The following is a 14,733-nucleotide window of genomic DNA, read 5'->3' on the forward strand; positions in this document are numbered from 1 at the left end:
AAAAAAAATATCAATGAAAAGGTATTAAAAACCTTGCTGGAAAACGGGTGACACTTAAAAAAATTCTGTGGAAGAAAATGTTAGAACAGCCCTACAAAAAAACCCTGCCTTAGAAAAATGGTTACCAGCTCTTCATCCATTTAACTGATGATAGAATTTTTATGTTGATGAACTGAAGATGACAGAGAAGCTGAACACTTTTACAGACCTCAAGTGAACTAGGAATATCCTCCAAGGCCTTCAGAGCACCAAAATTAGGCTTGCCAGTTTGCAGCAGGGACACTCACTGCTTTTTATGCTAGAGAAAGCTGTAGATGGGCAGTTTCATTACTTAGACACGTAAAAACAAGAAGTTATTTAAAAGCTTCAGATTACATCACTCTGTTTTATTTTTGTATGCGTATGAATGTTTATACACAGGCAAAAATAAATTCGTGGGAATGTGGCTACTTGTAAAATGATGACAGAAGTTCATAAAAACGTATAAACCAGTAAAAATCAGTTGAAACACCAACACACACAAGGTATGAGCTGCAAATGCCAACACAGGGCATTCACCAGGCACCTGAAGCTTCAAGACCAACGTTTCAATGTGGAGCCACCCCAAATATTTAAAAGGAGGAGATACACAGGAATTTTCTTCAGAATGAAGATGTGTAGGTAAGGGCAGACCAAAGGAAGCACAGATTTATTAGCACAACTTGCAGTGTGTTCTCCCCACCCTCAGAAGGATCAGGATTTCCAAACTCATCTCCCCTTGCAAGGTGAACAAACTCCCCAGGAAATGGCCCTGACATTCCGGTAACGGCAGTCAGCCTGAGCAGGAACATTGCAGGGATTCTGATGTAGAGATTCAGATTCCTCGGCAAATACAGATTGTAAAGTTCACTCACACTGACACCCAAACAGAAGCATCTGTTTCATTCATTTTACAGCTCATAACCATAAAAATAAGTCAGATTTAAGGAAGATCGAGAACACAAAGTACAACAGGGCCCAGAGACACAAGGGAAGTTTGCAGATCTCTGACTATTAATAACCTGTTCTCCACAAATAGAAGCTGTTCTCACAATTAAAAATAATGTTCATTTCAGTCATTTGCCAGAATAAAAAAATAACATTGAATGAGGCAATTGTGCTTAACTTACGTGTTCAAAACACTACAAAAAAAGAGGCTCTTAAATGAAAAATCTATCGACTTTGTTCTTCTGCTGTCCAAGCAGACGACAAATCCAGCGGACATTTCCTTATGAACATCCAAGCCAAAGATGGTTCTGAGCATTATTAATCTGACTTGTCATCTGTTTCAATGAACTCTGCATTTTTCACCTGTCCAGACAGACAAAGCCATTTAAAAATACTACAGGAAGAAAAAAAAAAGAATAAAAAAAAAAGGCTGGAAGCTGCTGAGGCAATCACCTCCTGTAAGAAATGGCACAAACCCAGCAGCAGCAGCCATGCATATGAAATAAGCAGGCCTCTGTGCAACTGCTGGCTGCAGAAGATGGCACAGCTTGTCTTTTAAATATGCAGACAGGTAAATTAATCTGAAGGAGAAATTAAGTGAAATATGCCTCCCAGACAGAAAAGAGTCCTGCTCATCACATCAGGCTTTTACAACTAAAAGAAAGCATTTTATGTTGTTTGTAAAGCAAACCTCTGTGTCGGTACCTTAATAAAATTCATTCATGTAGATGAATACTTAGCTGAGGACTGGGCTTCTCCCATATCCATAGATTTTTGTTGCTGATATCCAAACCAAGTCAGAGAACAGGGCAGAGCAGTCAAACTCATCTGCACCCAACTCATCTCACAACAGGCTTTAAACCCTTCAGATGAAATTAAGGGCAATATTATCACATAGAATAATTTAAAAGGGATAGGGGAAACCCTGTAGAATAAACTAACATAGCACTTGATAACTATTTTCTTCCTTTCATAAAGAATAATTACAGAAATAACAATTTTACTTTGTTCTCTCTCTAACTGCAAGATAAATCACTAAGTCTTTGCTCTCTCAAACTGCCTGCAATAAATCTTTTGTATTTTCACAGTCCTGGATCACCAGGCAATGTGGAGCTTCCAGGAATGCAAAACACACTCTAATACAAATATACAGGTATGAGGCAAATAGGCAAATCTGATTTATACACTCAGTTATTTCCATCGTAGCAACAGAGTAATAATGAAAAAAACTCAGTGCACACACACAAAAAACCCCAATCTGCAACTCATTTTTCTGCTTGCCATCAACATTCCTTATGATATTAAAAATTCATGATGATTAAGCTCTTTAAAAACCTAAGTAGAAGAATGTAAAGCTGAACACTTTTTTTTTTTGCCTCCCTGCGATACAAGAAGTTCCAGTTTTTATAAGACTCGTCCCAAGTTTGATTCAATTTCATTTCAAAGTGGCTAAAAAGGACAAGAATTGGTGTAGAAGTCTGTTTATTTCTATTAAGAGCAATATACTTGATTAAGAGGCACACATCTTCCACTTCCAGCACGAGAAAAGCTGGCTGGCCAAAAACAATGACATGAGGGAAAACTGGCATTTTCAGGGATGAACAGCTTCCCCACAGAAATCACTCCGAAAGCAAAGAAAGGTTCAAACACTGACCCAAACTGCTCTTTTTTGTGGGTTTTCCTTGAGTGTTAATTCAAGCACAAATCTGGATGCTAAGGAAATGCAATTTTGTCACATTGTCAGTTGCAGAAGGCAACAATCAAACACAGAACCCAGCACAAATGTGAGCATTAATCAATGTATAAATCTGCTCATCATCATCACACCTACAAGCTCTGAACACCTCAGTAAGCTTATTTCTGCACATCTCAGAAATCACTTCCAGTAAGAATGAGGAATAGTTGCAAAATTGGAAAAGGAAAAAGCACAATATTATGTTGCTTTTCATCAATGCAAGCAATTTGCTACATGTAGAATGAAAGGCACTGGAACAGAATCCATTGCTCTAGGCAAGAGTAAACCAACGTTGTCTGGTGCTGAATTTCTTTCCAGATGGAAAGAAATTGTACATGAGGGGAAAAAAAAATACACAGAAGGCATCTCTTTCACTGTAGGGAAGAATCTGCCAAAGGATTTCCAGGAAAATAATCTGGTGAAACCTCCTCCCTCCAACTGCAATTCTGTAACACAAATTCAGCTAAAAATTTGACTTCTAGCTACATCACTAAGTAAATACCTCAACAGCTCATCAATTCCAGCAATTTGGACTTTAGATACACTAAGAAAAGCACTTCCTTTGCAGCTATCACCTGTAAACACATCTATATGTGCTAAGTAACCAATAAAAAGATTAGTTGTTCTAATTCGGTTTAAAGGAGGCAAAGAAGCACCAAGGGATTTTCTCCCTAAAAACAGGGATCTACCTTCACAGCTCTGACAGCACCAACCCCTGTTTCTCCTGGATTTCCAAAGGGTATGGCCTCCACTGAACTCCATGGAGTTGCCTGGGAGTTACCAGAGTGGAAGAACTGTTTCTCTGTGAGAGGAGTTAGCCAAGAAAGCTCTTTGGCATGCAGACGGCTGAGAAAGTGCCTGAGAGCCCCAGGAGGGTGAGCAGCGGCAATACTTCTTCCCTTAGAGCAAATCTATAAGGGAGTAAGAGCTTCTCAATAAGCTGCAGTGTTCAGTTTACCCAAAGAAGGCAGGTAAAAACTTGAAAAATGAGGACAGCTCCTACTGTCCACATGAAGAGCAGCAGCCGGTTGGGCACAAACCCAGTGCCAGGATGGCACCACGTAACGAGGCCTCGAGTCATGCTTGGGAAAAGTTCCTGGAGAGATTGACCCTCCCAAATAATTGCTCCATATTACCCACAGGAACGAGGTGAAATCAGCTGAGGAGGGCAGGCTTTACTGTAAGTCATTATCAGCAACCACAACTGTCAGAACAATTCCAGTAACTTCCTAATGGACTCCATCGGCATTTCCTCAAATTTTACATCTGCACGCGCTGCCAGCAGTCAGGGGCAGGGCTGCCTGCATTATTTCCCCTGGTTTAAAACATGGAATTTGGATGGGAGCTTTAACTAAAGGGAAAACCCCTCAAAACCCAAGCAACAACAGGCTCTGATACCTGACACTGACCTGACTAAAACGGAGCTCTCCCAGGATAACCTGTCACGGCCGATTTGTTGGGCACACACAGGCAGGAGATGCTCAGCTTACAACAAACACAAGCTGTCTGTAATCTGTGCTGTAACAAAATAGATTGTATCACTTTTCTAGCTCAGTGTTTTTTGACTAAAGCTTGGCAAAGCTAAAGAACTGTTCTACTACTCACACGCTCCTAAGTAACGAGGAGAGCACGAGGGGGAATGTCTTCTGCAAGAGCCCCATCACATAAATAACTTCATAATTAATATCTTTTTAATTTCCAGCCCAGCTAACACAGAAATGAAGGGAGAGTTATCCCTAGGATGACAACCCAACTTTAATGTAGCATGAAACCCTAAAATCCACACCGACAGACACGTGTTCTGTGCCCTAACTGCATTTGCACCTGCTGTGGTTTTGAGGGTTTTTTGGAGATGCTCTGTGGCTTTCATGCAGGACTTGGCTGAGGTACCTGATTTACAATCCTCTACCTGCCTGTTAATTAAGTCGCAGAAAATGATTCTTAAAGCTGCATAGTTAACTATGCAACATAGCAAACACTTGTGGTTCAAAATGTAGAAGTGCACACTACATTTAAACCATCCACAAGCCAAACCCAGGATGCAATTCATTAATGGGTAAAGATCTCAGCATTTTTTCTTCTGACCCAATTTCCCAGTGTTCTTAGAGCTTTTTATCTGAGACTGAACAAGAAGCATTGTTCCAGAAGTGCAACTATACTTGATATAAACAAGTCTCTCAAGCGAGAGGAAAACACTCTGCACCTTTCAAATCACGACAGAACTAAGGTCCTTGAAAAGCTCTAAACAGAACTCTTATTATTAGGATAAAATAGGGATGCTTTAAGGGTAACTTGGATCGAGTCCTGCTTAGCATCATGGATTTGATAGAACACAAAGATATCTGCACAGCAACCATTCAGCAGCCAAGAACGAGGAGAACCCAATTCTGATGCATTAGGGGAGGCTGAAATTAAATAAAACTCAAGAATGACATTTATGCAGTAGCGTGGTAACTTTCCAGAGATACACTCTATATATTAGAAAATGGAAATAATCACTATTTAACATATCCAATTGAGTTCAACAGCTTCTTTTTACTGGAGGATCCAACAGCAAATAGTGAGCAAGCACTTCTAGCCCTAAAGAATAATGAAGTGCATGGCCACACTGATAAAAAAAATTACGTGCTGCATTAGAATAATAGAAGTGATTCTCAGATTGCACAAAAGGAATTCCATAAAACTCCACAATTGTTGATTCTGTTGAAAAGCTTTTCAGAACCAACCCATGCAGGAAAGATTTCAGCACTTGTGAAAGCCCTAATTTCAATACAGAACTTGGAGGGGGGAAGCTGTCCTAGTTAAGAGACAGTGTTGAAAGGAAAGCTAAAAACAAATAAAACATGCAGCAGCAACTTGTTTATTTCTGAAAGGAACAAAAAACTTCAGAAGAAACCACAGAGCCCTGAAGTTTGAAGTGTGGCTTTATATCCTTCCCTTTCCTAAAGTTCTGTTTCTAAGGGGAAGCTCAGAATCAAGAACCAGAGCAGAGTTTTTGTCCCAGCCAATTTTCTCCCCATTTTATATTCAGATAATATTTCACTCTCTGAGGGTTTGCTCTCTGGCTTCTGCAGACATTCATAAAGACCTACAAGAGTTTCCACAGCCACTTTCCCTGGGGTACGTGGAATTTCACCCATAAACTTTCACATTTTACACAGATGAAAAGCAAACAATGAGCCTGAAGCTCTTAATGTCAACGTGGCTGAATCTTTTGTCACCTGGATAATTCAGTTTTGTACTGGAAGTTACAGAGGAAATTTCCAAACTATGTTTTGTGCTGTGCGGTGGGTTTGATTTTTTTTTTTCCATTTGGTGTTCCCATCATTTTAGATATATTGAGGTATAAAAATGTCATAACAGTCATCAGTGTCAGGGAAAGTATTGATTACAGTAGCGTTAAAGCAATTCAACTATCAAGAAAGCAAATACACATTGAGACACAGAAGCTTTGGTTTAGTGGTTTGGGTAGAGGTTTTTTTAAGTCCTAAATACAGCACAGGAAGATTAAAAGAAATAGTTGATTTTACCCTAATGAAGCCCGAACTATTTTTAGAGGAAAAAAATCCTCTTAAATCATGAATTGCTTGGCTGATTTTCATGTTCTTATATTAAGTTATTTATAAATAATAATAATACCCAAGAGAGCATCTTCCTTCATTGCCTGGAAGCTTTGAACCTCCCCAAATCCTCATTAAACTACTTCAATAACTTGCTCATACAGTCACATAATTATATAGAGTGAAGTTTCTCCTTTCCCAGAAGACATGAATTGTCTCCCTCCCCGAACATTATTTACTATTAAAACAAGAGAACAGCAAATTATTCTCAGTCTGGTGCTGCAGTTGAGGAGATGATGTGCCCAGGTGTCACATTCAGCCTGGGACTGTGACAGGGGAAGCTGATCCAGCCACTTCCAGAGTCCCTCTGCCAGGAGTCTTCAGGAGACAGAGATAAAACCCACTCAAGCCCAGAGATAAGGCTAAAGGAAAGAATCACTGATGCAATCAAGAAAACTCTGCAGCACTAGAAAAGGAGACAGAGCAGGAAGACAGATTGGAATTGTACTTTGAAACAGGATTACAGGACAAGCTGTTGTGCATCCTTAAGTAAGCCTTTGCAACACCAAAAATCCTCCTTCACTCAAATCCCTTCTTTGAAAAGCATTTTCTTTGTGCTGCTGCTCAGACAGAGCACCCTGCCCCAGAAGTCCGAGTTATTCAGTGGTAAGGTGATCACCACGGCCATCCCAGCACCTGCACACACTTAATGCTGCAATTTCTCCTAATTCCTTATTCCAGCAACAAAGAAAACAAGCCAACCGTGTTTGGGGAAACAGCAGCACACCACTGCCAGAGCTCCTGCAATTAATGGCCAGCAGAGAGATGCTTTAACCTAGATTCCCCCGTCCCTGCTTGCACTGTAACTTCCAGTTCAATGGGCAAAGTGCTGCAGCCCTTCTCCAGCACTGCACAGCAGGGCTGCACCCAGCCAGCACCAGACCCAGAGCAAACCCTCCAAACCAGGGCCATGCAGAGCTCCTCTGGCCTCCCAGGGCAGAGCTGCTGGGGTTTTTGTTTTGTTGGTTTTTTTTTTTCGTAACTGCTACAGAGCAAAGATTATTCATTCCCAAGTGCTGCTTCAGTTAAAATCTGCATTCAAATTAGGAAAATGGATCCACAAGAACGCCGCATTCTGCTCTGCCATGAACAAAAATAAGTTTAATTAAGAAACAAGTTTGGTAATTTAAAAAAAAAAAAAAAAAAAAAAAAAAAAAAAAAGCCCTTACTGGGCCAGACTAAAGTGGAGCTCAGCAGTTCTGAGGCTGCAGAGCAGGCAAGGCAGCAGGCACCCAGGGAAGAGGCTCATCACATTCCTCCCTCCCTGCTGCTTCCCCAAGCACCTTGGGATGGAAAAAGGAATTGTTGAATTAGCTGGTTTTCCTGCATTCTCTCTTGCTTCCAAGAGAAGATGAAGGAGGTGCAGTGGTGAATTGTGTCAGCTGGAGCAGTCACTGCCCATCTGTGTGTCCTCTGCAACTGGAAATGAGGGAGGGGATGGGAAGGGAGGAAACCAGAGTTCTCTGCTCTTAATCCAACCCTGAGGTTCCACTGAAATCCACAGGAACCTGAGCAGCAACAGCACAGTGAATGGAAACCAGGGCATGCAGAACAGAGAGCAGGCACAACAAAAGAAAAAGAAATTCTGTTAAGGTAGAAAACTGGCAGCTTTTTCCCAAAAGATCAAGTCACCTGTAATCAGAAACCCTGCAATTTGTCTCTCATCTCGATGAACTGATTTCTCTCTGCAGATCAGTGCTGAAGTGAAAATTTGTAAGGACAATATTTGGAGGAAAAACAGTCAGCCACTCCCTCCACTAAGATCTTGCCTGTATCACCAACAAAGTTTGGAAGCAGATTTCCCGGTGATTATTCCCGACTGAATGTGCCCGTTTCTACCCAAACAACAGCAGGAAATCTCAAATAGTTCTGCTGATAACAAAATGCCATAATGAAAGCACTGAAAGTGTTTAGTAACTCCAGAGCACTCCACATACATGAAGCACTGCACAAACATTAATTTCTCCTTATCATCTCAGGTATGTATTATTAATTAGCACCATTACACAACTGCTGCAGGCTCCTGTTATTTCTTTTGCTCACTTCTCTTATTGCTCTTTTCTCTTTCCCATGCAGCACATGTTCCTCTCATTTGTTTGCTCTCCTATTTCTTCTCCTTCAAAAGAAGTTTCTTACCCACCTACTCTGGCACCCTGAACCCTCTCTGTGTCACTTTTAAACATTTTAAGACACACAGGGGTGTCTGAACACTCACAGAAGGTTCATCTCATCTACCTGCATCACTCACACAGGAGACTCCAACTAAGAGGATTTTATTTTATAAGTTTTTATAGGATAGATTCACAGGCTGCATAGCAACACTCAGCAGAAACATGCAGTCACCTGACAACAATTAAAAACACAGGCACCTGCTTCACCACCAGGAACTGCTTTTAGAAAGGGATAAATGACTAATTTTTGAGTGCTGGAGCTGAGTAATAAAGTAATAATCACACAGTTGCCCCACAATGACAGAATTGGTGTGTTTTCACCTCCTTTTACAAGGAATTAATGACAGGTAATAACATCTGTAATTTCAATCTAAACTTCTGAAGATTTCATCAATTTTTACACAAACACATCAGTACCCCCTGGTATCACTCACCTACAGCACAAAGGGGATTTTCACTTGCATACACACGCAATATTGCAAATTTAATCAAGGGCATTAGTTCCTTCTCTGCTGACTTAGACTATAACTCATCAATAACTGCAGAATTTCTCAGGGCAGACTCTAAGTTGACAGAATTGTTTCCTCTGAGGCAGCACTTTTCAGAGCAGTTTTTAAAGTGCTAAGCTAGATCTATTCATCAAAATTGTTTTCTTTAGATGGAAAACAGCATTAGAGGAAAAAGGATGATTTGTTTGTACCCCTGGCCAAAACTACACAAACAGAGAAGATGAAATACCTTTAGAGAATGGCACAGCCCCAAGAAAACAAGATTTCAAAAATGAACAGCAAACATGACCACGCCAGATTGGGTATTTCTTTAAGCATCTGACACGCCAAGAAATCTTGAGGTATTAGGTAAAAATATTAACAGGCCATCAACAACATCTGTCTGCCAACCTCACTTCAATTAACAGGGGTTAATTTTTTTTATTTAAAATATTAGGTGTTATCATTCATCTCTCCAGAGGCTGATAAAGCTATTCCTGAATTACCTTTATAGAACTTAGACAGGAGACTTTGTGACTCGGGAACTTTGTGCCTTCTATCCACAGCCAGCAGAACATCTGGACAAACCTCCTTTCCCAACCAAGAGCTGATTTGTAAAATGGACTGAGCAGCAGCGAAGCTTTTGAAGGGAGAACACGATGTGTGTTTTGTCTCACCCTGCCCGGGGTGGGGTGCGGCAGTGCAGGGCCCCCTGTGCCCCCTGTGCCCCCGGGCACAGCTCCATCGGGATTCCAAGGTGGGAATCCCCACTGGCGCCAGCAGCACTGACACAGCAGGAGCCCCACCCTGGGAAAGGGAGGCCAAATGGATCCGGGATAAGCGGGGCTTAATGGAAAGCCAGGCTTAGGCAGGGTTTGCGCAGCGCTTTTTGCCGTTCCCTTCGTGCCTAATGCGCGTTGGAACCTTTTACTCATCAGCATCTGCTACTCAGATTTTTCATCTCCTCTCCTTTTTTAGGATTACCTACATGTGTAACGTTAAGAGGCTCTTCCTCGTGGCGCTCACAACGTGACAGGAAAATGAAAGGCGCAGATTTAGGCAAAAAGCAGAAGAGTTTCCTGGCTCTCCTCTTGTTCCACAGTGAGATAACCCCACAAAAAAATCCCACCCTGCAGCTTTTTGAACAGAATTCATGGGAAACACAGCCCAGAGAAAACCCCAGTTTGTGTTTATCCCGTCTCACATGGTTGTGCATAAATGAAAAGGCTGACAGAAGAGTCTGGCACTCAGCAGTGGGGCAGCAGTTCACACATTCTGTTATCAGAGCATGCAATAAATATGTAATAGGTCAAAGGACTTAATATAATAAATTAAGCAGGGCCAAGACCGAGTGAATGCTCCAATATCTGATATGAATATAAAACTGCTGTGGCATTATTACACTGCTTTGGAGAATATAAGAATACATTGTAAAGTTTATGTTCCTGTGTCTGTTTCTTCAAGCTTTTCATAGATTTCACTCCGCTGAAAACATTTGGATTTTTACTCCTGTGTCTTTGTGTAAATATATTCATCGTCTACTTCTGTCAATTAGTCTGGCACCGGGATTTACTGCACTGCAAATATTCAGCACCATGACTCACACAAAGCTTGTCAGTTTATCCTAGGAGCATGTTTGGTGTCATTTGCCAGCTCCTGGTGATTTCTTGGGACCTTTTCTTAGCTTTTACGGCTTTTTGGCAAGAATAGCTCATTAACTGCTTTCTCTGAAGACAAATATGTTGAAACTCTCTAATAATTTCCTCTGCCAGTATCTTTTTCTGAGCTTACTGATTCTCAATTCAGAAGTTTTGCAAGCTTTGATTTCTTGCCAATGCTGTCTATTCCTTTTACACTGGATTTCTTCAGTCCTTACAGTTTATCTCCACTTTGCAGAGTATTCCATGATTAGTTTTGGCCCTGTTTACTAAAGATCCCCAACTCACACTTATTTCTGGTTTTCTTTTCCTCAGTGCTGTGGTGGGTTTTTTGCAAGTCTTAACATTTTCAAATAACCACCCAGATGGTTTTAAACTATATGTAAAACTGCCTGAACTTTATTTTTCATACATTTTAATCCTACAAACATACTGCAGAGTTTAGCATATTTAAAAAAACAAATAATCAACACCTCAATACATGTTAGGCTCAATTTCTGAAGACACCTGCCAGAAAATGTTTACAAAATGCTGTAAGTTTTCCGCTCTTAATTTTTGCAAACTTCAAAATAATGCACTCGGGACAATACCAGTTTCTTAGAAGGGTATTTTACAATCCCAGAAATATTTAAACATTCTGTTTGTAGATCGTGCTTAACAAAAGTCATAACTCAAACTTTCAAACGGCTAATTTTTAAAGATATTAAAGAAAACTGAGGATGAAGTGGCGATAAGCCACAACTGAAAAAAAAATTGTTTTAATTTCCTGTGAAAGTTTTTTTTTTTTTTTTTGGTGCCTTTCTGGCTGTAAATTTAAAGACAGGAAAGCCACATGCAATTATTTATTTATTTGCTGTTTTAAATGCAAGCCTGCCCTCTCGTGCAGGCCTGAGGTTTAGCACAACTACAGGCAAGGAGAGAGGCAGGAAGACCAGAGCTGACTCTCTAAAACCACAAACCCTCCAGCTCTTTGCTCACACCTGCGCTGTTTTTGCTGAACAAGGACACACAAAGCAGCTACTCAGAACTTAATGCCCTCTCTGCAACAGGAATAATAACGAAGTCCTTTCTATTTGGTTTGTTATCTGCTAACCTAGAATCAATTTGCAAATATTTAAGTGCATAGGTAATTTTGGAATTAATCTCTTCCACCGCTTTTTGTCCACATTTGGGAGAGAAAAAGGGAGAAAAGGTTTTTCTCTGTCTGACTGACAAAAAAATAAAAGAGAGGGAAATCCAGCCAAATCATGGGAGTTTGTTTTGTTTCTTAAACTTTGCCCCTGTCAGAGTGAAAGGCATCTGCTCCCTTGGGAGGAGGAGGTTCTGAGTCACAAGTGACTTGCAAAAGCCCCTGAAGACAACACAGAACTGTCACTGACAAGATCCTAAAGCCCAAATCCCTGACACCACCATGGCTATTATCCACCCCACACAGTCCACACTCAGCACAAGCCATTAATGTTTAATCAGCTGCACGAAATTCAAATGTTTCACCCCCACCCCAGAAAAGTCAGGCACCTCCAGCACAAGCACACAGGAACAACACTTACTTCCGAAGGTGTTCGTGCTCCTTCAGGAACAGCTCTGTTCTTCTGTTGTTCACGCCAGACCCGCTTTTATACGACCTAAAACCCAACAGAACACAACCTCGATGAGAACTGGGAATTCAAGGAACTTCTGCTTTACTCAGAGCACAGACATGTGAGCTACACCAAGCATTCTCTCCACCTTCTCCCTCTGAGGGCAATCCCACGCCTTTGCTGGAGCAAACACAACTTACTCGATATCTTTCCGTACTGATCCCAACAGATTCTCCCTTTCTCGTATTGCCAAGAAGTTTGCTTTGGTTTTGTGGAATTCGTGTGTGTAATCCTGTAATGATAAACAGTTACCCCAAAATTAGGGTCCTGAGGTTACAACTCAGCAACACAACACACCCACAGGAGACCCAGCCACCTTTAAAATTGTCAACAGTTCTCTAATACAAAGTGCAAGACCAACTCAGGAATTTAACAGCAAAAATGCTGGAGGTTAATCCAAAGTATTCTTAAAACTCACTGCTCTTAGAGTAGTTGTTAAATTTGATGGCTGCAGCTACAGTTATGGAGGGAAATCCACTGTAATTCCTTCCCCCAGTTTCAGATATCCTCACCTTTCTGATGAATTAGTTTGTGTTGAAATTTCCCATGAGAAGCCCTAATAAAACCTACTTCTTTGGTGTGGTGAAGACATTCTTGAGTTTATTCAGCTGTTACACCAGATTAAAAAAAAAGCCTTTTCCGAACAACAAAGATGACTTTTATTTTTAAGTTGCAATTTTACATTTTAAATCGTTTCAGGTTTAATACCAGTCTGGCAGGTGGTATGCACCAAAGCCACCATAAACACTTAAACAAATGCTATTGCTCTTCACACCGTGTATGGATTGCACAGACACCAAACAGAAATCAAACTGCACGTGACAAACCAAATAAAATATGCATTTTAAAAAGACTACACCATGAAAACATGGTTAATTTATAGCACTGACTGACAGCTTTAGCCACCACATTTCCTTCATCTCCCTTGAGAAGCTTGGGAGCTTTTACAATCATGTTTTCTGTAGTGTGATGTTCCCTTGCACACTGTTATGTGACAAACTACCCAGACAGGATACTTCATTACACTTCCCCTTTTGCTATATAAAGCCCACCCACATAATGCAGCACCACTTATTGTTCTTTCTCAGATAAGTTCTAGTCACCAATATAACACAAAAAGCACAATCTTCTCCAGCTCAGAGTTCAGGGGGGTGCCTGGAGAGAAGGAAAGCGAGATGGAATCAGCGGCATTCTCACCTCCTGGTGAGACACTCCAGCATGCCGTGATACCAGCACAGATAATAATAATTATTTTAGCCCAAGAAAGAATACAGAAGCAGGGAGGAGGCCCGTTAGTTACCTGCAGGATGTCCCTGTGGCGCTGCAGCGTGTGCATCAGCGCCGCGTTCAGCGACGGCACGCCCGCGCTGTTGGTGTACTCGGCCATCTTGTCATTTATCCCAGTCAGCTACAGCAAGGAAAAACACCCCAGAAAACGTGAAATGGGTTATTCTTGCATGAAACCTACAGTGCACAAGCTGAAGGAGCCAGCTGGTCATGCACACCTTGTCTAACACCCACGCTCGGATCTCCTAATATCCATCACAGAAATCCGGATTGTGATATTGCCTAAATGCTGAAATAAACCCAAAGTAACTCGAGTTACCTTTCCCAGAAGTTGCTCAATCTCCACAGCCATGGTCTCAAACATTCTGTCCTGGCTTGATCCATTTAATAGAGGAGTTGTGTCAGAGCTAAGGAGAAGAGGAGGAGCAGTCACTGAAAAGTTGCATCATCTCATGAACGCCAGAAATAAGGAAACACCAGTGATAGGGGGTGGAAAGCTCCACCATATCCAGGTTTGCTAGAGATTAAACAAGCTCTGAAAAACTGCATTTTCTTATTCTGCATGCCTTTAACTCTCATCTGAACAGGTGACACAGTATCACCTGCAGGAAACACGACCTCCCAGGGAAGAAATGCTTGACACCACACACCTGTCTGGTACCAGTGTCCTACTCCCCGCAACTTTTAAGCCTGATTTATTTATTCACTGGCAGGAGGGAGCACTGCACTCTTAGCATGTTACTCCAGCAATGTAATCACACCTTAGTGGCACAGTGTTAGGACAACCCTCTGACTTGTTAAGCAATCACTGTCCTACACAGCAGCACAGACCACACCATTTATCACAATTAGTTTCACGTGCCTTTCCTACTTGCTTATAAACTGAAACCACAAGGAAAAGCCACATCTCAGAACAGCCTGCAGAATTATGGCAACTAACACATCTCAGAGACTACTCACAGCTCTGGTAATCTGCCTTGAGTAAGAGAATTAAGTTTGGCACAGGACAGCAAAAATGATGAAAACAATTCAATTACAGAGCAAGTAAAACAGAGAGGCAGAAACAAAAGTGAAACTAGTGCTGTTCAAGAGTAACATGATCATTGCTGAGGTGCTCCCAGGCTTCCAGAACTGTGAATTGAGGGAGAGGTACAAAACTGATTCAGTT

General features: G+C 41.3%; 1 protein-coding gene across 5 annotated transcripts in view; it reads right to left on the reverse strand.

Moving 5' to 3' along the window:
* Positions 1–14,733, reverse strand: part of GOSR1 (golgi SNAP receptor complex member 1) — a 28,659-nt gene that overhangs the window by 12,544 nt on the left and 1,382 nt on the right. For 4 of the 5 annotated variants that reach the window (XM_040082541.2, XM_040082542.2, XM_040082543.2 and 1 more), the window contains 4 exons: positions 13,885–13,972; positions 13,579–13,686; positions 12,419–12,510; positions 12,189–12,263 (listed from right to left, as the gene is read on the reverse strand). In XM_040082541.2, the coding sequence (XP_039938475.1) occupies positions 12,189–12,263; positions 12,419–12,510; positions 13,579–13,686; positions 13,885–13,972 (363 nt within the window). Of the gene's footprint in view, positions 1–12,188; positions 12,264–12,418; positions 12,511–13,578; positions 13,687–13,884; positions 13,973–14,215; positions 14,359–14,733 lie in introns of those variants that run through there. The other variant, XM_040082545.2, reaches the window with a different exon arrangement.

Source organism: Hirundo rustica, chromosome 19, assembly GCF_015227805.2.
Source record: "Hirundo rustica isolate bHirRus1 chromosome 19, bHirRus1.pri.v3, whole genome shotgun sequence".
Classification (NCBI taxonomy): domain Eukaryota; kingdom Metazoa; phylum Chordata; class Aves; order Passeriformes; family Hirundinidae; genus Hirundo; species Hirundo rustica.